Source organism: Ascaphus truei, chromosome 16 (assembly GCF_040206685.1).
Source record: "Ascaphus truei isolate aAscTru1 chromosome 16, aAscTru1.hap1, whole genome shotgun sequence".
Classification (NCBI taxonomy): Eukaryota; Metazoa; Chordata; class Amphibia; order Anura; family Ascaphidae; genus Ascaphus; species Ascaphus truei.
The window spans coordinates 36,181,208-36,206,089 of NC_134498.1; the positions used below are offsets into that span (position 1 = coordinate 36,181,208).

The 24,882-nt window shown below is 42.3% G+C and overlaps 1 protein-coding gene across 1 annotated transcript in view; it reads right to left on the reverse strand.

Annotated features, from left to right (window-relative positions):
- HS6ST2 (heparan sulfate 6-O-sulfotransferase 2) overlaps positions 1 to 6,509 on the reverse strand; it is a 234,221-nt gene extending 227,712 nt beyond the window's left edge. Inside the window, exon 1 of the mRNA XM_075573172.1 lies at positions 5,751 to 6,509. Within this exon, the coding sequence (XP_075429287.1) occupies positions 5,751 to 6,259 (509 nt within the window). The 5' untranslated portion in view covers positions 6,260 to 6,509. The remainder of the gene's footprint in view (positions 1 to 5,750) is intronic.
- Between the last annotated feature and the right edge of the window lie 18,373 nt (positions 6,510 to 24,882).

The window sequence follows — 24,882 nt, forward strand, 5'->3', positions numbered from 1 at the left end:
GAAGCGACTCAATGACATATAAAACACATACTGGTCTGCCAATGTTAGGACAACTGCGTGCTCTCCAGTGTTGTGAATAAGGAAAATACACTATGATGGACTCAAGCATCTACTGGCCTAAGATGAACTCGGGCAGCCAGAGTTGTAAGCAAACCATTACAGCTGTTATTTTACATGCCAGAGGCTTGGGTGCATAAAATAATGTCACTTCTGACAAAATAATTATTGGGGTTCTGCAAAAATGATGGCTTCCAATGCCAACTACACAGCCCAAATGACCTTCAACGCCCTTCCAAAACACACAACCTCATACATGGAGCACTGTTGGGTATTACTTCAAGTTAGAGGCCAGTGTTTCATATCTGTGGTATAGGAGGGCCCCAGTCATGCGGCGGGTTCCGTTCTAAGGACCCGCCGCAAAGCGAAAATCGGCAGAAAGCGGAACGGCGATTTTCATTATGTGCGCATGCGCAACATTGACAAAAAAAAATATTCTGCGCATGCGCGACCCCGGTCCGGCCCGTTCTCGCTAAACCCTGCAACACACAGCCTAACCGACCCCCAGCTAAACCCTGCAACACACAGCCTAACCAACCCACAGCTAAATCCTGCAACACACGGCCTAACCAACCCACTGCTAAACCCTGCAACACACAGCCTAACCAACCCACAGCTAAACCCTGCAACACACAGCCTAACCAACCCACAGCTAAACCCTGCAACACACAGCCTAACCGACCCACAGCTAAACCCTGCAACACGCAGCCTAACCAGCCCACAGCTAAACCCTGCAACACACAGCCTAACCAGCCCACAGCTAAACCCTGCAACACACAGCCTAACCGACCCACAGCTAAACCCTGCAACACACAGCCTAACCAGCCCACAGCTAAACCCTGCAACACACAGCCTAACCAGCCCACAGCTAAACCCTGCAACACAGAGCCTGACCAACCCACAACTAAACCCTGCAACACGCAGCCTAACCAACCCACAGCTAAACCCTGCAACACGCAGCCTAACCAACCCACAGCTAAACCCTGCAACACACGGCCTAACCCATCCACAGCTAAACCCTGCAATACGCAACCTAACCCACAGCTAAACCCTGCAACACATAGCCTAACCAACCCACAGTTAAACCCTGCAACACGCAGCCTAACCCACAGCTAGACCCTGCAACACACAGCCTAACCAACCCACAGCTAAACCCTGCAACACACAGCCTAACCAACCCACAGCTAAACCCTGCAACACATAGCCTAACCGACCCACAGCTAAACCCTGCAACACATAGCCTAACCGACCCACAGCTAAACCCTGCAACACACGGCCTAACCAACCCACAGCTAAACCCTGCAACACACAGCCTAACCAACCCACAGCTAAACCCTGCAACACACAGCCTAACCAACCCACAGCTAAACCCTGCAACACACGGCCTAACCAACCCACAGCTAAACCCTGCAACACACAGCCTAACCAACCCACAGCTAAACCCTGCAAGACACAGCCTAACCAACCCACAGCTAAACCCTGCAACACAGAGCCTGACCAACCCACAGCTAAACCCTGCAACACACGGCCTAACCGACCCACAGCTAAACCCTGCAACACACAGCCTAACCAACCCACAGCTAAACCCTGCAACACACAGCCTAACCAACCCACAGCTAAACCCTGCAACACACAGCCTAACCAACCCACAGCTAAACCCTGCAACACACAGCCTAACCAGCCCACAGCTAAACCCTGCAACACAGAGCCTAACCAACCCACAGCTAAACCCTGCAACACACAGCCTAACCAGCCCACAGCTAAACCCTGCAACACACGGCCTAACCAGCCCACAGCTAAACCCTGCAACACACAGCCTAACCAGCCCACAGCTAAACCCTGCAACACACGGCCTAACCAACCCACAGCTAAACCCTGCAACACACGGCCTAACCAGCCCACAGCTAAACCCTGCAACACACAGCCTAACCAACCCACAGCTAAACCCTGCGACACACGGCCTAACCGACCCACAGCTAAACCCGGCAACACACAGCCTAACCAACCCACAGCTAAACCCTGCAACACACAGCCTAACCAACCCACAGCTAAACCCTGCAACACACAGCCTAACCCACCCACAGCTAAACCCTGCAACACACGGCCTAACCGACCCACAGCTAAACCCTGCGACACACAGCCTAACCAGCCCACAGCTAAACCCTGCAACACACAGCCTAACCAGCCCACAGCTAAACCCTGCGACAAATGGCTTCAGCTTGTGGCTGGACTTCTATTTATACTCCTACTTGGCTCCTCTTCCTCATCATCCGCGGATCGTGGATGACGTTTTTTGGTTCGAATTATTAATCAGTGGTGCGGATTGCCAGTGATAAAAGAACCGGCTGATCCGAGGCAGATCTAAATACGTCAAAACATTTCACCCATCTCCAATTACGAGGCGACAGTGTTCCTACCAATGAAGCAATGATCCTTAAAGAGATCCAGGTCCTAATATTGTGAAAATGAACTAGACGGGAAGAAATAGCCAACGTGAGCACATCAACTTTAGAGGTCACATCACAAGGTTTATCAGTAGGCCAACACTTCCGCCCATTCGTTTCATCAGGTGAACTGAGCGTGAAGACAGCAACAAATACATTAAAATTCATATAAATAAAAAAATATACATAATCCAACATGTTAGATGACCAATAATAATGTTATTAAAGTGAGATGTGATATTAAACCTATAATCAATTATGTACCAGTAATATTTCTTTAGTCCGACTTGCAGCACACAAACCCCTCCTGGGATGAGTCTGTACATAGACTATAAAACTATAACCATTACAACGCAAAGGACAATGACCTGAGTGTGTTTCGTTGCAACGTTATAGGGAAAGGCAAAGAATGGAACATTTTCTACCCGATTTAATCAACCCCATAATAAGGAATCAAAGTTATTGTTGATGTAATTCTACCAATTAAAAAATATATGATATATGTTGAGTAAAGAAGAAAAAGGACCAATACAAACAGCCCAGTATGTTAGTTTATCTCATGACACCTATTTTGCAAGACAGTAAAAGGTTGTTTTTATATCCCATTATCAACACAGGCTATAATCACGATCTAACTAGTCAAATTAGAAACGAAAAGTGTTCTTGAAGTTCACTGTAATTTTGGTATTAAGCAAAATGCTCTTTTTTTGCTATAATATTCAGCTGGTACACCCAACAAGAAGTCATTTCCAAAAATGCCTTACTTTAAATCTGCAGTAACCGAGTGCAATAATTATATGTAAATAATGTTTATACTTTCTTTATTCCTCATTCCAAATGTTCCCTAATTTGTGAAGGTTCCATCAGATGATAATTGTAGTCACAGGTTCCAAAGTGATCAAAGGCTGATCTGTCAATATAGTTACCACATTTAGAACTGAGCATCGCGTGCTGCCACAATTCTGATTTTCGGCACATGTAATTGCATTTTTTAACCGATGTATCTATGCAAACTTTTAGGATTCAATAAGTGCCATCTAAAATAGAAGCTCCCAATTAATTACAGACTCCCATTTGCCACGGCTATTCATGCGGATATCAGTGGTCAAAGTTTGTCAATCGAGAACAGAACAATATTTAGGATGAGTACATTGAGCATTGCATAATTTCAGGATTTGCAGATCAGCACACAGTTCAGTAATGTAAAGTAAGCATGTACACATGTAGTAATGTTAAGTGTAACTACATTATATTGGTAAATCTGATGCTGCACCTGTTCTATCTTTTGTAGGTCGTGTTGCAGACCACCAAGAAGCATGAAATATAATCCTCTTGGATTTTTAAATCTCACAGAATTCCAGGACATTGCACAGAAATACAGCACAAAAATAGAATTCTATTATATGTGTATATATGTGTATATATATATATATATATATATATATATATATATATATATATATATATATATATATATATATATATATATATATATTATATATCCGTGTGTGTATATATATTTATACACACACACACATATAGTACACATACATATGACACTATAATACACATTACGTATCAGAATTTATATCATTTACACATCCTAAGCCCTCAGCATGTCCATAACGGATCGGTATGCAATGCAATGCTGCCACTAAACTGCACACATGTATTTACATTTCCCATTGCCACTGTAATGTAATGATGTAATTTATAGGTGCTAAATGTTCCTTTGCGATACCCCCTAAGCAGTGAAATGGGGCATATAGGATACCCATATAGGAAACAGACTGTGTCTGCAGTGACTTGGGGAAGCAAACTTATCTTTAATCTTCTCAGCACGTTGTGTATCCCTTAATATTCAGAGCATGGAGACATACATTTATGGTCAGAGGTGAAATGTTTATTATTATCCACGTTAAACAGCTCACCCCGAGATCAGACAGGAAAACCTGCTCCTTTAGAAGTGGCTTCATTGTTTTAACGTAGACCAGTCAGTAGTTACCAACCTTTTTCCCAGGAGCCCTGGTTGAAAAAGCACTGAAGTAGACAGATGGGAACGGCCCTTTTAAATATAAATACAGCTCTTCTCCTTTTCTATCTAATGAAATGGGGAAACTTTGTAAAGACAAAAGAAAAATTGGAAGCTAAAAGTTAAATGAATTTATATATGCATGGGAAAAGAAAATCAATTTTAGCCACCTGGGATATAGATATACGAATTGATAAATGATTGAGTCTCCCGGAAACTTTGCATTGTAATCCTTTTGCAGTCATGTGCTTGTGACGCGTTTCGCGGAAATACGTTGCATGCCAGCCTGGTAACAAGCGGGTTAAACCCCAATTTAAGGAAACCCTATATGCAACCTGTACTGGTCCTTGGGGAAATATGTGTCTTTAGAGGATGAGGGATCAGCTATGAATATGTTATGGAGTTAGGAATACCAGCAGATCCCAATAATCTGGGACATGTTTAGATACTGTAGATCTAGTTCTAGAGAGAGCAGATTTTTCCAACAGGATAATCTATTAGGGGTGGGAATGGGATATAGCTTCAGAGCTGGTTGAAGCATTTCCACAGCAAACATGATCAGATTGTCTCCCCCATGTGGAGAAATATTAGTGTTTTAACCCTTTCACAAATAACACACACTTATAGGGTTACATCCTTTCTTATAAATGTAGGGGTGAAAATCCCTTTGCTGTAGCACACACTATTGGGGTACAATTATTTATCATGATTATGTGTCAAATCCTTTTGCTAGCAGGTTCTTAGGATTGAATTATTTGCTGGAGCACATACTGCAGGTTATAGCTGAAATCCCTTTGCTATAACAGCCTTGCATGGTTAAATGATTTGCTATAACACAGTTAATGGGTGAAATAAATCATTTGGCTATAACATGTTTTGGGGGTTAAATTCTTTGCTGAAGCATACATGTTAAGGTTGAAAGCCATTTTCAACAGGCAGCTTTTGGGGTGAAATGATTTGCTCTAGCACATAGAAAAAGGGGTTCCATCTTCTCTAACACAGCAACATGACTGACCAGTATATATTCAGAGTGTTTCCCCTTTTGCCATACCAGAGTGGTACTGTAGATAAAACACAGTTAGCATTAAATCCCTTTTACTGCCACCCAATTGTAGAGTTAAAGCCTCTTGGTGTAAGTGAGGCTTGTCAGGTGTAAGTACCCCCACCCCGGTGCAGCAGTGGGGGGGTTGTTAAGAGGCTCTTCCCTTGCTACTCACCTCATGGGTCTCAGCTTGACCTCCTTCTTGCTGTCCACCGCTGCGGGGACACAGTTGGTCAGCTCGGTCCAGTCCGCGTGCAGCCCGCAGCTCCATCCCGTGGAGAACCTGGAGAAGAGCCAGGTGTCCTTCTTCCCAGGTCTGTGGCAGGTGCACTTCTTCTGCCCGGCTTTGCACACGCAGGGCTGCTCCAGCTGGATGTTCCTGACCAGGTGACGCCCGAAGGTGGTCCCCCCTGTCTTCTGAATGTGGAGGAACACGATCAGGTCGTCCCCCTTGATGTCGAAATCCACCTTCCTCAGCAGGTCGCCCCCGGAGAAATTGAATTGGGGCACGAATTTGACGGGGCTCTCGTCTTCCCCCCGGTAGGGGTCCACCAGCGAGGAGCTGAAGGCTTGTAGCCTCAAGAGCTGGCAATCGGTCCCCGGGCACACGTACTGCAAGACGATCACTGCAAAGAGGAAGACCATCAGCAGGGCCAGCAGAAGCTTGTTGGTTTTGTCATCCATGGTCTTGGTGCGATGGGAGATCCAAGATCATTACGGCAGTGCCTGGTCACATTGGTGGGGTGGGTGGAGAAGGAGGAGAAGCCAAGATCTGCTTCATGCCTCCATACAAACTCAGGGGCTGATTCCTGGCTGGTCCTCTTTCTTCTCAGCAGTCCAAGCATTCAATCCTCTGCCTACAACATTACACACACACACAAGGCTGGAGAGACTGAGAGGCTGCAGGTTTCCCCCCTCCCCTATCTCCCTCTCTCCCCTCCCCTATCTCCCTCTCTCTCCCCCTCCTTCTGCTATCTCTTTCTCCCTCCTCTCCAAACCACCAGCCTCCTCCCTCCCCCAGGCTCCCTTTTTTTCTCATTCATGAAAACTCCTCCCAGGCTTCAGCCCCTTTATAATGCCAGCCCACTCTCTGTAGGGCTTCTCTAAGCAGGTAATGTCAGCAAATACACAGGAGGTAATGTGTACATGTAACCAGGTACTGTTAGGACCTGCTCACTGGTCGTGCTTTTAACACTTGCAGGCTTATAACGCTTTGGCCATAGGGTTTAACTAAATGACAGTGAATATATAAATATTTCACTATATATTTTTGTCACATTGGATGTAGCATTGGGCTTTTCTGTCTTTTGTTGTGTACATTTGGCCATGCTCAGCAGCACTCCTTTGGACACAAATATATATATATATATATATATATATATTGGTCACTTTTTATATATATATATATATATATATATATATATATATATATATATATATATATATATATATATATATATATATATAAAATCAAAAAATAAATAGATGATACTGTTCTGTGGCTAACGAAATGCCGAACAAAAAAATCTACTCGCCACCTAGTAGAAAAAAAAATCTACACGTCACACGTGTGCTGCTTGGGCCAACAGGAGCTCGCCACGATGTTAAATCCACTCGCCCGGGGCGTGCAAATGTATAGGTTTGTCGAACACTGTATATATATATATATATATAGTGCAGAATAAATGAGTTCATCAGATATATATATATATATATATATATACACACAAATGTAAATACAACTGTATGCTCATCTGCATGTCTTAGGCAGGTCTGCAACCCCGCCTTTCCCCATTATCACCTAGCACACAGCACTTCCACTGCAGCAAGGGATTCTGGGAAATGACATGCAAATGAGCACACAGTGCCACTTTTTGCTTCAAAAACCATTTTTAACATGGTTCCCTATAGGCTTAAGCTTGCTGCATGGTCACAGCGTTTCTACCTGAAGAAGAGAGGAGAACTCTCGAAAGCTTGTCCTATGACATAAATTGTTAGTCCAATAAAAAAGGTATCACCGAATACTGAAGAACTCATTTATTCTGCACTATCGCAACTGGACTAACACGGCTATTTTCTGATATATATATATTATATATATATATATATATATATATATATATATATATATATGAAAATTTTTTAACTATATATATATTTTTTTATGTGCTGGGATTTTGTGTGTTTATTTACAGGTATCATTCTATGTATATAGGGCCAGTCATGTAACAATAGGAGGTAAATACAATGCAACCAATGGGAATAGGTGCAACGGGTAAATGACAGCATAAGGCTAAAGGAGACCCCTTGCTCCAATATACAAGAGGAAATGTATCTAAATTCCCAGGTACAAAACTGAGGCAAAACAGTAGCACATGTATATTACATCTTATTAAATCCCCACAAGGAGATCTTTGACGCATAACTGCCAAGTGTACCTCAGTGGGTCACAAAGGCTCCCCAAGACTGTCCCAATATCTCAAACTTCATAACAGTGCACCTAAAAATGTGAATTTGCTGATTTTTTTTTAACAGTTATTTTTGACATGCTTGAGGAAGGACCATAAATATAGTTTATTTGTAATGATTTTTTTTTTCACGTCCGCTAAATGATAACAAACATTATGTTAGTATAGAATGTATATAATATATACTGTATATGGTATTATACAAATGTAAAAATATTTTTTTTTCGGGGACTCCACTAATTTTTTTGTTATTTAACTCACTTAGTGCAGTCCTGAGTTGGTGCAAACACGAACTTGTGCTGGGAGCCTCTGTGCATCACGTACAAACTTGCAAATTGTAATGGATCTCTTGCATTCAAGTAAAAATAGCTACTCGGACATATGTGAAAAGATTTGTTCTTTTCTTTGACTGGATTTCTGCTCAAATGAAAGAACAAATCTGTTCACGTATGTTCGAGTAGCTATTTTTATTTGAGTGCAACAGATCCATTACCATATGCAAGATTCTAAAATTGTTATCCAGGGAACATAGTAGCTTTGGTAATAGCATAAAAGGAAGATATGTGGGATTTGTAATTCACCGTTGTCAGTTCAGTTCCCCAAGAGTAGTTGTATTTGTAGTTCTACTGCTTTCAGTCCGCTGGTCTCTATTATGGGAATGCTAGACAAGCTCATCAACAACTTCTATCATTGTGTGACTGTAGAATGAATGTTTTGTAAGTTCATTTCAACAGCAGGGAACTAAATTCTGCTGGAGACTTGAAATATGGAACTGGTTCACCTGTTAGAAGCTGCTACTGTAATAGTTATTTTTTCTTCCTCTGGCCCCTATTTACTACAAGACACACTTATCAGTATATAAACTTCCTTTTACGTAAATTGAAGTTATTGCCTCGTTAAAAAAGGTAGGTCTCTCCTACGACGAAATTAAACTAAAGACTTGAGATGTGCAAAACTTTCACTGAAGTTTGCGGTTTTGTTCCTGAGTTTTTGAAACCTTGGCAAAACATTTTTGGGCTAAAGACGAAAAGTAAATATGCAGGTCACATGACTGTTTATATACTGCCATTTTTTTTGTTAAATTCTGACTTTTTGAGATATCTGACTGGTTGTGAAAATTAATTAATTTATTTATAAAATGTTGTACCACGAAGTTATGCATTGAGGGTTACCTCTCGTTTAAAGTATGTCCTGGGCACAGAGTTATGATGACAAAAACATGGTTACAAATACATAGTTACATTAAGTGAGCAGGGTATACATTATATACAAGACATTGCATGCACAGTAAGAGATAATATATGTTATAGGCGTATGTAACAGTAGTAGACCAGATTAATATGTGAGACAGCTTTAGTTATGAAAGAACTTAGACTGGTGGCGGCTGTGAGAGTCTCCGGTAGGTTGTTACAATGCACGATAACAGAAGGAGGAGCAGCCTGATTCTTTGTTGAGCCGTGGGACCGTGAACAGACTTTTGGAGTCTGATTTCAGATGATAAATGCAAAATTTGAAATCAGACAAGTATATATCCCTGCATAGACAAGTGTAAAAGCAGGCCCTCCAGGGACTTGTAGATAAAGCTTGTTTTTTTTCCCCAGTTGATTCAATAAAGGGGATCAAAATGTGCAAACGATTCCCCTAAATTTGACAAACATCACTTACAGTTAGGCAGTAAAATGAAAAGAATAATGCATTATATTTCCCTCTGCCACTGTATGGGTTAACACACAAGCACCTAATTGAATTTTACTGTTAGAACTGCCCCTCTCCAGCCCTGCGAAGCATTTGTAAGGCATTGATTTGACTTGCAAGAGTTGAAGAACAGGGTCACTTGGTGAGCCAGTTACATTAATATATTCGTAAGCAAACTGGGTGGGAGGTAGCTTGCTGAATCTCAATGGGTAATATGTTTTCAAGGTTACTAGAATGGCAACAAGGCATTGAAAGGCAAGGTCGTCAAACAATTTCATCTTAAGTGCTCCACCTGATGATAAATTATACCTTGTATTGCCAGCTTTTATCAAAATTAGAGATGTTGTCAACTGTGTTGTATAGGCATTCATACCTGTTACTCTTTCTTATTCCTTCGGGATTCCTTAATACACATTAGATTAACATGATCAGTAAAGTAAATGTAGCTAGTTTAAAAATAAAATGTGTCCGTTGACATGGGGTCTGCGCATTCAGGAGGATCTTAGTGTTCTTCCTAACGAGCGGTTGGTAAAATGAAGATTTAGGATTAAGATTCAAGAGGATGCTTCCTTCGCGTCACATGTCCATGGTTCCTCATGCAAAGTGGCAGATGAGCTTTCTCGAGTCGCATCTGTTTCAGAAAGAGAGCTGTGTGCTTGGTTTATACTGCCCCTCCGTGTCTTCAGATTCGGTATCCAAATGCCGAATGTGGCTTGTGGACAGCAGCTTAAACACCTGAACGGTGTGTTTGGCATACAGTACACCTACCTCACACTCATCAACTGCACCAAAGCTGCCACAGGGCTCTGCCACACTAACATACCGCACGTTGTATTATACATCGTGTTCAAGGTGCATTTGACTCTATTAGAGTAGACTAAGAGCACAATAGCAGACATATTTTGCTGCACATACATGATACACTTACCATATGGTAATAGTCAGTGTTCGACAAACCTATACATTTGCTCGCCCCGGGTAAGTGGATTTAACATTGTGGCGAGCTCCTATTGGCCCAAGCAGCACACACGTGGTACTAGGTGGCGAGTAGATTTTTTTGTTCGGCGAGTAGATTTTTTGGTGATTTGTCGACCACTGGTTATAGTATATTGTTATGTTCTCTTCCATGTGAAATTGGAAACCCAGCACCGTAGATAAATACAATCTGTATGAGAAACATCTTTATTATACAATGGCTGGTATCCTTTTTGACTATGTGAAGGTAATTTGCAGGTCACATCAGTTCCAGTTATTATGCAAGAAAACTTTCAAACATTCTATACTAAATGGATTAGAGATGCCCCCTTTGGTGGATAATTGATGTTCACATAGCAGAGACAAATAGAACATCATAAAGCCAAAAATGTCAACTACTAACAGAGTATCTAGTACAGCAGTTTAAAAAAAAATGGTTAAGGAGCCCTATAATTATATTGTGAAATTCTGCAGCACCCCAACCCTCTCTAATAGCGCATCTGAGATCAGATGCATTTTAAGGAACCCCAACCCTCTCTAATAGCGCGTCTGAGATCAGATGCATTGTTAGGACCCCCAACCTTCTGTAATAGTGCTTCTGAGTTCAGATACATTGGAAGGAACCCCAACCATCTCTAATAGTGCTTCTGAGATCAGATACATTGGAAGGAACCCCAACCCTCTCAAATAGCGCTTCTGAGTTCAGATACATTGGAAGGAACCCCAACCCTCTCTAATAGTGCTTCTGAGATCAGATACATTGGAAGGAACCCCAACCCTCTCTAATAGTGCTTCTGAGATCAGATACATTGGAAGGAACCCCAACCCTCTCTAATAGTGCATTTTAGATCAGATGCATTGTAAGGAACCCCAACCCTCTTTAATAGCTCGTCTGAGATCAGATGCCCTGTAAGGAACCCCAACCCTCTCTAATATCATGTCTGAGATAACATGCATTGTAAGGAACCACAACCCTCTCTAATAGTGCTTCTGAGATCAGATACATTGGAAGGAACCCCAACCCTCTCTAATAGCGTGTCTGAGATCAGATGCCCTGTAAGGAACCCCAACCCTCTCTAATATCATAGTCTGAGATAAGATGCATTGTAAGGAACCACAACCCTCTCTAATAGTGCTTCTGAGATCAGATACATTGGAAGGAACCCCAACCCTCTCTAATCCCTCTATAATAGTGCAGAAGAAGTGTAGGGTAATGATCCTACAGCCAGTGCTCAAGGGCTAGAGAGCGTAGTAAACAATCCATAATCAGCCATAATACCAAACAGGGCAGGCACATCAGTGGTCTAATAACACAGCAGACAAATTGTGCAGGCTAGGGGGAGGGGTGATAATGGGTAACAGTAAGAATCACGACTCTCCTGACTGAGAACAGCCTGGCTGACTCTAGAAACCCCCAGCCCATTCCACCCACAGAATACCTGCTGTCATGCTTCAACCAGTGTGCTCGGCTAGTAGGAGAATGATCCACTGGAGAATGTGTCCTGAATCCGTGCGGAGAAGCCACGTGCTACCAGCTGGAGCAATCAAAGGAAGGTAACCAGGGAAAGCGGTGCACCGGGGAAAAAGAGGTAACCAAACGCAACTCTAAGAAAAACGGCTAATTTATTGAAAAAACGAACAGGTCACATAGCCAGGTAACCTCTGACTCGTTTCATCCCGCAGATTAAAACAGACCAAATCTATTTGCGGATTTTACACCGCAAAAACGGATTTGGGGTGGAAAATGCGAGAAAATCAGGAGAAACGGATTTGGACGGATTCGCCCGTCTCTACTTGGTCGTCTGTAAATCAAGTGTGACGTCTCCCATTTATAATCACTGAGCTACCATTGAAAAAAAGGTCACTTTATTTATCAACCACAGGCTGAGAAATGACCTGTCTGGAACATCATGCCAGTTGCAGGTCAGAAGACGGAGCAAGTAAATAACTCTATATCATTTTGTTTAATGCGATGGATTGATTGACATAGTGCACTGAAATAAAAGAAAGAAGACCCCACATTCCTTTTTGTGTTTAAAAAATGTAAAGTGTATTTGTTCTAATAATTAGTTGACAAAAGGGAGAACACAGAACATTTTAGGGCTGATTTGACTTTGGGTTTGGGAATGTGCTCCTCCTTTGTTTATTGATTGCCTTCTACATTTCCCTCTGTAACCCAATACAATTTAAATGTTTGCATTACAAAGGAGTGTGTGGTTTTCTGTTTTTTTAAGAGAATAGTTTGAGTAGGATGGGTGATTTTACATTTTCGTAGAGAAAAGTTTGAGTACAAAGTGTATTTACACCCCCCGCCTTGCGTCTCCTTAAAAAGTATAGATTGCAAGCTCTGAGTATTTACCTGCATTTTTCTGGTTTTGTACTATCTTTCCTAGTATTCTGTCTTGTATACTACCTCCCTAGAACACTGCAAACATGGTCGGATCCAGGCAAGTAAAATTATACCTGTGCACATTTTAATATGCAGTAGTTTTTCAGCAAATATTTGTGTTGCATGTCTTCTGTGCCTTCCTGGTGTTTGCTTTTCTTCTACCTCATGCTGTAATTTTTGGGAGCACAATCGGGATCATTATATTTCCTCCACCTCTACAGGAGATCACCGCTTGCAGCACATCAGGAGATGCAAATGTTTTTCATGCCTTGCGTGCCACAGAATGTATCCTCACTCAGCATTCTGGAAGCAGCTTTGTATGAGACAAAAGGCAGGAGCGCTGGTCCACAGAACACTGCAACTCATTTGCTTGAGGCAAGAAAAGCAGATCTCCCAAGAATACCATCGAATCGAATATTTGTGTTTAGCAAGCTGTCCAAAAATAAAACAAATACGAGATGGTTTGGCCATACAGGTGTCCGTGTTTGAACTTTCCAATCAATTGTCCAACCATATTAGTGGTGTTTTCTGTTCATTTAATATATGCATGACATAGGCTAAGCTTATAGTCCCGGCGACGCAACCGCGTGACGTCATCAGTCGTCGTCATCGTAGCGATTTCTGCATGTAGTGTAGTAGACAAGAGACGGTGACCAGGGGGCGTGGCCGTGAGCGGTTCGCCCTCATTGGCTGAACTGCTCACGTGCCCTCTGACGTCACGTGGCAGTCGCTGGAAAAAAATCAATCGTGTTTTGACGCGGCGGCGCCGTTTCCGTCGCCAGGACTATATGCGCGGCCTTACTCTGGCATTGAATGTGTTAGTGATCGCAACAAAGTTACCAGTGGTTGCTTTATCGCTATGTATTCCACCGAAAACAACTACAATGAATTAGCCGGCACCATTCGCTTCGGACTTACCCATCCGCAGATTTTGGCCCCTCTTCCGAACCTTAAGCAAACACACCAACACCAGAGTTAGTGGATATAAATTAACTAGCATTTATTAACTAGAACATAAAGAACCAATACACAACTTAACATTTCATTTTACTGGGTATCCATCTGTTTGTGCTGAACATCCCACACCAAAATTCCACAGTATACCCGTGGTTTAAACCCCAAATCGCCACTGCCCCCAAGGCCAGAACAAGGTAAGATTCACAATATATACACACACTATCCACCCGACTCCCCACCCCCCATTACCAAGCCTAACACCACACACCCTGCTCTATGTCCAATCCTCATTAACTCGCCACATCCCTTCAGAGGTTACCCGTGGCATGTAGTCGTGACGCCCCTGCACTCCACTACAAGAAAGCCATATCTGACACTATTTCAGAAACTCTGCCCAACACAGCATTGTTTTTTCTGCCCAGTGTTAAAGATATTTACTGCTCAGACAGTGTACACAGGCACTGCAGTTAATGAGACTTGCCTCAAGTCATGGAAGCAGCAGTACTAGCAGAAAATGCAACCCTTTTGGGACCTCGTAGCCTAAGGTGATATACTATTTCTGTCCATTGTTAGCCTTTTCATGTAAGTTTCTCTGTTGTTTTTGTTTACATCTCCCATGGCTTCCTCTTCCCTGGCATCATTGCTTCCTTTAGGCCATGATGGGCTTATTCACGTCGATGGCTTCAGATACAGTGGAGAGCACATTTCAACTGATGTTCAGAGGTCACTGAGAAATATACATGACGTATACAGTACTGCAGGGGGTGGCCAACTCCAGTCCTCAAGGGCCACCAACAGGGACGCCTGCTGCAGCATAGGTGTTCTATCAGTGGCTTGGTCAAAAACTGAGCCACTTGTGCTGAAGCAGGGCTATCCTTAAAACCTGACCTGTTGGTGAACCATGGGGGCTGGAATTCCCTTGAGGACTGGAGTTGGCCACCCCAGAAGTACTGTCATTACAAAAGTGGGGGGGAAAGACCCCCTGTGATGCTAACCAGACGTGTCCATGTAAATAACATGCGATGTGTAGCACCTTAAATCTTGATCCTACTCAAAAGACAGCTTGAATAACCCTTTTGTGTGTTGTCCCAGGTTGTCAACCACTTGTAATACACCACTTCATATGCATGTGCAATAGCCTAATACACAGGTGGATCTTATATGAACTTTAGCAAAGGTGTTCTGTGACCAGTGACTTGATTGTAGCAAACAAATGTCTAAAAGTATACCAATAAATTGGTTACTCACTTGTTTGAACTGTGGGACTCCGGACAAAAGTGGGGAGGTTTGTTTTTGTTTTGTAAAAATGAACTTGTATTTCTGGGTTGAGACACGAAGTAAAATTGCAATCTCTTGGGTTCCAACACAAATTATATATCTCCTGATGCAAATTGTGCTAATCTTATTTCACGTATTACCATAGGGAAATATTAAAATAAGAACATTTGCATTGTTTACTTATAATGAACCCCTGTATTTCATCGCAGCTTCTTTTGTGCACGTAGTATTCATTGAATGTGTTTGCAATGCCAGTGGGATTTGTCAGAGTAGTATCATCCTCTTTGATATTAGATAGTTGTTGGTGGCTTGAAGGCTGGAATATATTGTTGATGACCTTCCAGAAGGTAGCTGGATTTGAGGTATGTTGATAAAGATTGTCAGAGTAATATTGGGCTTTTGCTAGTATTGTTTAACTTGCGCATGTATTCCGCAGGCATCTTTAGTTAAGATAGGTGTTCCCTGGGCATCCATAAAAAGGTTTCCCTGTAAATTTCAGGTCATTTAAAAATTGCACTCGATACAGAAGAAGTTACAATGCATCTGATCTCAGACGCACTATTAGAGAAGGTTGGTGTTCCTTACAATTCATCCGATCTCAGACGCGCTATTAGAGAGGGTTGGGGTTCCTTACAATGCATCTGATCTCAGACGCGCTATTAGAGAGGGTTGGGGTTCCTTACAATGCATCTAATCTCAGACGCTCTATAAGAGAGGGTCGGGGTTCCTTACAATGCATCTGATCTCAGACGCTCTATAAGAGAGGGTTGGGGTTCTGCAGAATTTCACAATATAATCTTAGGGTTCTTTAACCAAAAAACTGAAGAAAAGAAACACTGCTATAGAAGGAGCTGTCCTGGAATCTGCTGCATGCTGTGAGACGTTAAGCTCCAGACCCACACAGCCTGTTTACTCAGTACTACTAACGGGACATTATCAAAATCATTAAGGGTGTTATTTTCCCTGAGGTTAACAAATAGCCAAAAAACGAATTCTATCTAAGAACAGCACCTGTATATTGCGTCAGGATGGACTCTACGCCACATGAAGTTAGCAGTGCCGCGTGTTAGCTTCAAATAACATGACTCGCGTTAAGTATCTCTTACCTAAAGGGGCGTTTCTCCTCTGCAGACCCTGAAATAAAGGGTGAAGAGAGGGAGAGCGAGAGTTTCTCTTGGTAATGCCACACTTAGTTCATACCTAACTGTCTTGTTATATCCCTGCGTTAATTATAACAGATTTCGGTGGATAGGGGAGACACCCCTTTAGCATATCAGTAGCACTAACGGCCGTTATAGCTGACGCAATATCCTTTCCGGTCAAACGCAACACTTAATGCGGCGTGAGTGAGCTTTGAAGATACCCATTAGCACTTAAGTTAGGTCAATAAGAGACCTCTGTAGATCTGAGCCTACTATAATAGAGACAACTCCGGGCTTCAATTTTTGGGGAATGCCCAAAACACCCAACGCAAGAAACATTTCATCTGTATAAGAAATCGTTGAAGGCGTGACTGCTTGAAGTCACAGCTCTGCCCTCCTCCACATGGACAACACCCCCGCCAAATGTTATGGGCCAACGTGTGTTGAGAAAATAGAGAGACAGAGAGAGAGAGAAAGGGACAGAATCAGAGAGAGACACAGAGAGACAACGAGAGAGAAGAGACAGAGAAAGGCAACGAGAGACAAGGGACAGACAGAGAGAGAAACTGAGAGAGAGACGAGAGATGAGACAGTCCTATGTAAAGCACCTATTGACTTTTATACCTGCTAAAGCCCTCTGCACTACAGTATGTGGAATAATACCTGTGAACAAACCTATGATACCTGGGAAATAATCTGATTTACATATGCAAATAAACACATTTAAATACTCAAATACTCTTATTTCACCGGTACCTCAGGTGTGTTCATAGGTATCTCTCACTTGATCAACTGGAAAACCTGAAAGGAATTGATTCCTTTAGTAATGAAAAAAAACAAAAGTCTCAACACTAGAACCTTGTGGATGGAGTTGGATAAAAATGTGTACATCACTTAAAGGACACACCCAGACAGGTTTATTACTAGACATTTTGATATCTGGTTCCCCTCCTTCTGTTCTGCATCCATCTTTGAGAGGCTATCCATTATTTGGTATGTAGTGTATTCATTGCTCTCGCTGTCCATGAGATTGCATACTTGTAAAACTTGGGGGGGGGGGTTCCCTATAATATAGCCCCAATCCGCACTATCACAGATTAATGTCATTTTCTTATTGCTCCAGCTCCTCTGTCCCATTTGTCTCTCACCCTCTGACCTTCCCAGTGTCATATTGTGCCATTCATTTGAAGTGAAGTCTTAAGATAGCTGTACTACAGTACTTTGAACAAATAGCCTTAATGTCTTGAAGGGTAGCATTTTAAAGGGGCAGTCCCACACGCTTACTACCCTTTTTGACATGTAAGGGGTTATTAGTAAGCCTAAGCTTAAGGTAGGATTGTTAAGTGTATTTGTCCTCCACTAGCCGTGCCAGTTATGATGGCAAACAGCGTGCATGCCTTTATAACCACTGTAGATAATAAGGGGTTAATTTAAAGAGTTATTTCCTCTTTTCTACCCAATTATTATATATAGAATCTTTGATTAGGGCATGGACCATATGGTGCTAGATGTAGACAAAAAAAACTATTATTGCCGGTATTATTACAATATTACGCATGCAAATTTGCTGTTTTTTCACTCAAACCATCAATAGATTTTTTTTTTAAATAAAAAAGGCGATGTTTGGGGAAAAAAATTCTTTAAAAGGTTTCACTACCTCTTGAAAAAATACAGTGTAAGTGAGACATGAGAGTAACACTTCCAATCTAAGGCACCAAGTCAAAGCATCGATGTATGCCGGGCCCCAGCTTGGTGGCTCCAAGTGACAGGTGGCAGCATTGATCAATGATCTGGAGTGCATTGTTACTAATGTAATTTGCTATTGCACATTTCCAGAGCCATAATAAATTATTAACTGTAGGGGACTCTTAGAGTAATTAAATGTCGCGGTGATTGACGTGTGATGGCGGTGAGTAGTAACATCACTACGTAACTAAGAAGTGGACAAGCACGATTGGATTCCCAACCCGGCGATCTTCTTGGGCACGTTGTTTGACCTTTCTGTGATTGATGCACCAAACCCAGATTGTAAGCTCTGGAAGGTGGAGGATTGTGCCTTAAAAACTCTAGGTACAGTGCTATCTACAGAACTATTATTCTTAGTACATCTACATTTCCTACTTTCCAAATATGCAGTCATTATTATGATCATTTACAGTATTTGTAAAGCGTCAACGTATTTCACAGCGCGGTAGAATGGGGGGTACAGAGTTATGTATATTACATAAACCGAATGACATACCAAATGAGGACAAATAAGCTCAAACGGATACAGAAGGTTATGAGGTCCCTACTCATGAGAGTTTACAATCTACAGCCTCACTCATTTTATTATTGGTTATAAGCCTTTAGAAAACACGGCTCAGAAAAGTATTCTACTGGGAAGATAAGAGCGTAAAGTTAGTTGCATTCCCTATTTTATAAAAATTTTCACTTTTTTATAGCCAGACACAGAATTCAAACTCTGGCAGAAGTCTCTATAATTTCCTTTTCCCTCCAACTCTGCTCTTTCCTGACCATTTATTGTGCTAGGGTGGGAAAAACACTGGTTTGTTGGTTTAATTGTATAAAACAAGAAACAAAGAAGTCCAGAGCAACATCCAATGTAACAAAAATACACAGTGAAATACCTATATATCTCTTGAAAAAGGGGTCATTTAGTTAACCCTTTGGCCAAATCGTATAAGCCTGCGAGCCACTTTCAAGGCATGACCATAATATCGCAGGTCCTAACACTAACCGATTAAAATCCTTATTTACCTCTATAATTAGAGGAAGGATGGTCCTGGCATTGAACCTGTCGCAACCAGCTGCATGAAAAGAAAACCTGCTTACCTGGACAGTGGGGAGAGGCGAGCTTTAAACCCTGGTGGGAGGAGCTACTAACCTCCAAAACAGCTGAGACCAGCTGGACAAAGTTAACAAACACACAGTTACACCTGTGTGTTTGTTGGTTTAATTCCAATTTAAAGCTGCAGTTCAAGCTGCCATTTAAAAAAATGTATTTTTAATTTTTTTCCATTCAATATGTGCATCAATACAATCTGCACACTGACAAGTGATTAGCTAAGTTGCAGATCAATATGTTCTCCTGTAATCGATCGTTTGCTCTGGGTTATTTAATTCAGTTCTTGCACAGAATTGTGGGTAACGTAGCCCAGCAATATCATGTGACTGGGCAGTTACTAGATACAATTGGTGCACTGCTAGAGAGAGTGCGGGGCTCAAGAGCCAGAGCTTATCAGAAGGGGAAGGGGATGTGACTTTGGAAATGTTTCTATCGAAACAAAAATGCTATGTACAGCTCTGCGTGCATGGTCAGTGCTATACAAGGAAATCCCATTATTATAATATCAATACTGTTGTCTTCTCGCTTCCTTTTGGAGACTGTCATGGAAAGGACCTGCCATTGCACCCTAAAGGATGCTGCATGGCTGCGTTTGAAGTATAAATGTAACATGCTTTGGAAATAAATGGCATTATATAAGTGCAAGTTATTCTAATCACTTGGCAACCAGCACAAAGGATTATCCCCCACCCCTGCACAACATATGCTTCTCAAAGCAACTTGTCAATAAAGAATGCTGCATCTTAAAATGACACCCTCATTATCCTCTCTGGCACGTAGATAATGACCATTTTTAGAATGTTATTGAGATATATGTATTCTACCATCTGCTTAGAAGTGTAAATCATTATTTTCCACAAGGATCCAACATATCATGGAGTTCTGGATTTCTGAATACAGCTAATAATCACCGAGGTGACAAGGTTAGGCGTTTCTAATCGCCTCTGCAGTACAAAGTGGGTTAATCGTACTGTATTTGCACGGAAAATAGATAGAAGAATATCACAGAGCCACGCTCCATTAAAATGTGCACCTGTCCATTGACAAAGCCTGGCAAATAGATCCTAATACCCTGGTAGACAGCTTTCCTGCTCCTGCCCGTGTCGGTCCTCCTCGTCTGTCCCCTACACGCTCTCGGTGGGTTTTGGTTGTAGGCCTGGGTTGTGTGACCTTCCTGGGTGCCGACGCGTTCTGGAGTACCGAGCCTCTCGGTGAGCAGCGCATTATAAAAAGTATGACATAAATATAATACATTGAAAGACGACGAGGGAACCAAAGAGGGAGATGGTGCTCCAGTGGACGTGTGAGAAATGGTGAAGGTCTATTGAAGGATGGATGTTTTGGACCTTTGTCAAGATACAGCATAGGAAAAACGTGCAGTTTATATACAGTATACACCCCCCCCCACCCCTCGCCTAACATATTACTGTGTATACACTGGCGACACACTTTATTCGAGCTCGGCTAGTCCCACGAATTCGGGTATACCCGGGTGTATTGAGGTTTGTGACTGTTTTCTGCCCGAGTGCATTGGGTTATTTTCCAGGCAGGGATTGAAGCATTTTATTCCCGCTGGCTGCAATACTGCACAGTATATATATATATACTGCATTACAATTCATGAATTTATGCCATCTGGTAGACACGCGAAGCATTGCAGCCTATTAAATCCTAATCATTATCATTTAACAGATCAGCCGCCCGTCAGCCAGGCATGAACCCAGGCTGGGAATGCAAACGCAACGGGGCTTGTCAGAGGTGAGGAGCGGCGCATTCCAGGTATCTGCCAGGTACATACTGGGTATTTGCTCGAATAAAGTGTGTCGGTGCAGTAGCACCACCCTTAGAAGAAATAAAACAGTGGAATAGGCGCCAAACCGATTTGCGTGTAGTTGCTAGGAAATGGGGCAAAATGTAGGTGCAGAGGCTCTAGGGTTCAGTCTAGGATGTTTCAGCGTTGCCATCTCACCGCAGCCGATCTGCCGCAGTCCTGTAGCCATCGCCGATCAGCCACAGGGAACAGCCAGCTGTAATTTCACTGCGAAGTTAAGTCCCTAACCTTAACTCCTTAACCTAAAACCCCTAACACGTTAACCCCTTACCTTGAAACCCCTAATGTTAACCCCAAATACTAATCGCACCAACCACTTACCTTTGCGGTGAAACGGCCGGCAGCCAGCTCTCCTGTGGCCGGCGGCGCCTTGGTAGACGCGTCGAAATGTCGTAAGGGTTCTATAATTGTCGGGAAGTGCTGTGACTACAAGAAATGGGCAGTGACTCAAAAGTGTGAGCACCCACGGCAGAATCTACGCAGTAACTATGAGTCATCTCTACGAATGGTACATTGAACGACAACGGCCAGAGAGAATTAGCATCCGAAAAAACGCACGGTAGCATCAACCTTAAAAAGCGCGTAATAGGAAACCCACAGAATATCAGTGACATGCTTCAACTGATGTAATAATTGTTATTTAGATTAATCATGCTTTCACATCAGGCACTGTTGACAATTGGCAGTTTGTGTGTGAAGTGTTCTTTGTTATTGAAGTGAGAATTACTGTTTGGATTGATGATGAGGGAGTTTGTGGGTTGGAAACAGATGTGACTCAATGACAAGTTTATTTAAATACAACCAAATGAGAACGAGGGGAAACTGTCATGCATAAATGAAGATGTTTTTTTTTTTTGTTTTTTTTTACCTTCCGAAAGATAATAAAACTTCCAACCTTAAAAAAAAAAGACGCATTAACGTTTTGGGAATAAAACAGTGCTATGTAAACATCTATAACAAAGGAAAAGGTGTCAGATTTTACATAATGGTAATTAAACGCAGAATCCTGCTGGCATTATTGGTAGTATAAATGCAAAACAATGATCAGTCTGCTTTAGTTTGCTGCTTGAATTTAAAGGGCAGTGCCACATGGCAGGCCCAAGAAAAAAAAAAAAAAAGAGAGAAAGAAATATAAGAGCAAACAACTTCTCAGTGTAATTGGCTTCCTTATCCGCAGAAAGATTTGTATTTTTATATTTTTTATAAAAATGTGTTACCAGGAAGTAATGCATTGAGAGTTACCTCTCGTTTTCAAGTATGTCCTGGGCACAGAGTTATAACAATACATGGTTACAAATACATGGTTACATTAAAAGAGCAGGGTTATACAGTGAATTCACAGACATTTCATGGACAGATAGAATTGGAAAATTGGGTACAGGGGATAAAGGGCTGGTGAGTTTCAGATTGAAATAGAGATGCTTTAACATCACCAAACTGCAGCACACGGCTCACACCCTTCAGTTGCCCTTCGGCTGCGCCAAAGGCTGTCCGCCTTTGGAGCGACGCAGATGCACACTGAAGGGGTTCAGATTGAATGCAGCTGCGTATACAAAGTTCTTTGAACGCTTGGCTCATTAACATTCTAGTGGGTGGGGTTGACGTTCTACAAAGTACAAGCAAATGTTAACCCTTAGCATGCTCGTCCTGTGCAGAGGGGAGCAGATCTTGTGAAGCCCCATCAGACGTCTGCCTTTGGGGCGATGCAGTGTACCCTGAGGGGTTCAGATTGAATGATGAAATCCCCCATAAAGTAACAATTTCACTTACTTGTATCATTCAAAAAAAAAATATTTGATTTTATATTGTAGCATGGTCAATATATATAGCCCCCAGCAGGTGTCCAGAATATTGCCTGACGAAGCATACGTGATTTGCGAAACGCGTAGCGATGATTTAGAGTGTAGGAACCAAGTCATATACTAATTGGTTACCCTATACCCTAGTGTACTTTTTAATATATTGGTCTTCACTCCATATACGGGACGGCTAACATAAGTGATGAGGACAAGGGGGCTTTCTTCATACGGGTGTTCCAACGGCGCATGAACCCGGAAGTGAGCCACCAGAGAGTGCGACCGGCTCAGTCCCTGCGTGCGGGACTGTTTCTCACCATACCAGCACTTCCCCTACCTATCCCACTGTATTGCCGATGCGTTGAGGAGTTTGATTGACCCATATAAGGACTGACCTTTACTTACATGTAAGTTACTATTTATTGTTATTTTTACTTGCCAATACAACTGTTCTTACCTTGGTGCGCTCCTGTGTTCTCTTTCTTGGACATCTGGTCCACCGACAGAGGCTTCCAGCGGTGAACATCTTTGGAGTGAGGGGAAGCACTTCATGCCACAGCAGCTGCAAGAGGAGAGAGAAAAAACTTATTTGAAACTACCTTAAGAAGCAAGAGCGCGGATTGAATATCTTTTGACTTGTTTTATTTGTTATTTATATTATTATGATACATGTATTACTGCTGTGAAGCGCTATGTATATTAATGGCGCTATATAAATAAAGACATACATACAAGTACCAGAGGGACAGAATTGACTTCTACAAGGATCCAGGCTCTTAGGCCGCGTCCATAGTCGGCGCGACATTGTGCGTGGCGCAAACAAAAGGCCTTACCTCAATGAGGGCGGCCATAGAGCGCGGGATTCCCGGGCAGACAAAATGATTTGATTTTCACGCGATGGCTGGGTCACGTAAGCGGTTCAGCCAATGAGGGTGAACCGCTCACGTGACATCATGGGCACGCCTCTGACATGCCTCCCTGCCCCGTCTCCCCCTCCCAATCCCAGAGGCCATGGATCGCCTCTGCGGCAGACGCGCATAACGCAATGCGCTCCGTTGCACGCGCGCCTGCGCTGTGGTCTTGGCCTTCTTCTGTAAACTGTGAAGTCAATGGGGATTTCTGTGCGATTGCACCAGATTGGGGCTATCACGCATTACAGAATAAGCGCATCAATTTGACAAAACTATACATACAGCCATTCAGACAGCAAAATAAAGTCAAGCTTATTGTAAAGGTGCAATCCCACATAGTCGAACTGTTGATTTTTTTTAGGGGCCTCTGATTGGGGAAGTGTTTGTCAATCAAGTGTTTTATGTCCCCTTATCCCACCCTATCCTTATCAGAGAGCCAATAAAGATAAGGGGACCTGGGGAGGCGGGACACTGGCTGTACAAGCAATCGCTGATCACACAGTGACATCACACAGTGACATCACACAGAAGGGAGCAGTCAGAGGAAATCACACCCCTCCCAAGTCTCACTTTAGTAAATATATTACAAATACCCATAGATGTCAGATTTGAGTTAAAAGGCATCAATTACCAAGATGAGACCTCTTAAACATATCACTGGAATTAGTTCACTTTGATCCTAGGAGGAATTGTGTCTTTAATTACCACTACAACAATTGGCTCTGAATGTCTTAATGTGACCGATTCAGAAACATGGTGATTTGGGAAGAGGTGTTTCTCAAGTGCTGCTTCAATCCCTTGCAATCCTATTTTCTTCTGAAGATGTTTCCAGTAAGAGTTTATTTAGTTATTACTGGTGCCATTGCAGAGACTTAAAAAGCTAATTATTCGAATGACATTTAATATGAGCTTTAATAAATAAATCTGAGAATGTGAACAGTCGGTATATCAAGCTTTACTGACAAGCATAATTTAAAGAGAATTTTTGCATGCTAAAAAGAGGACAATTAGAGAGAG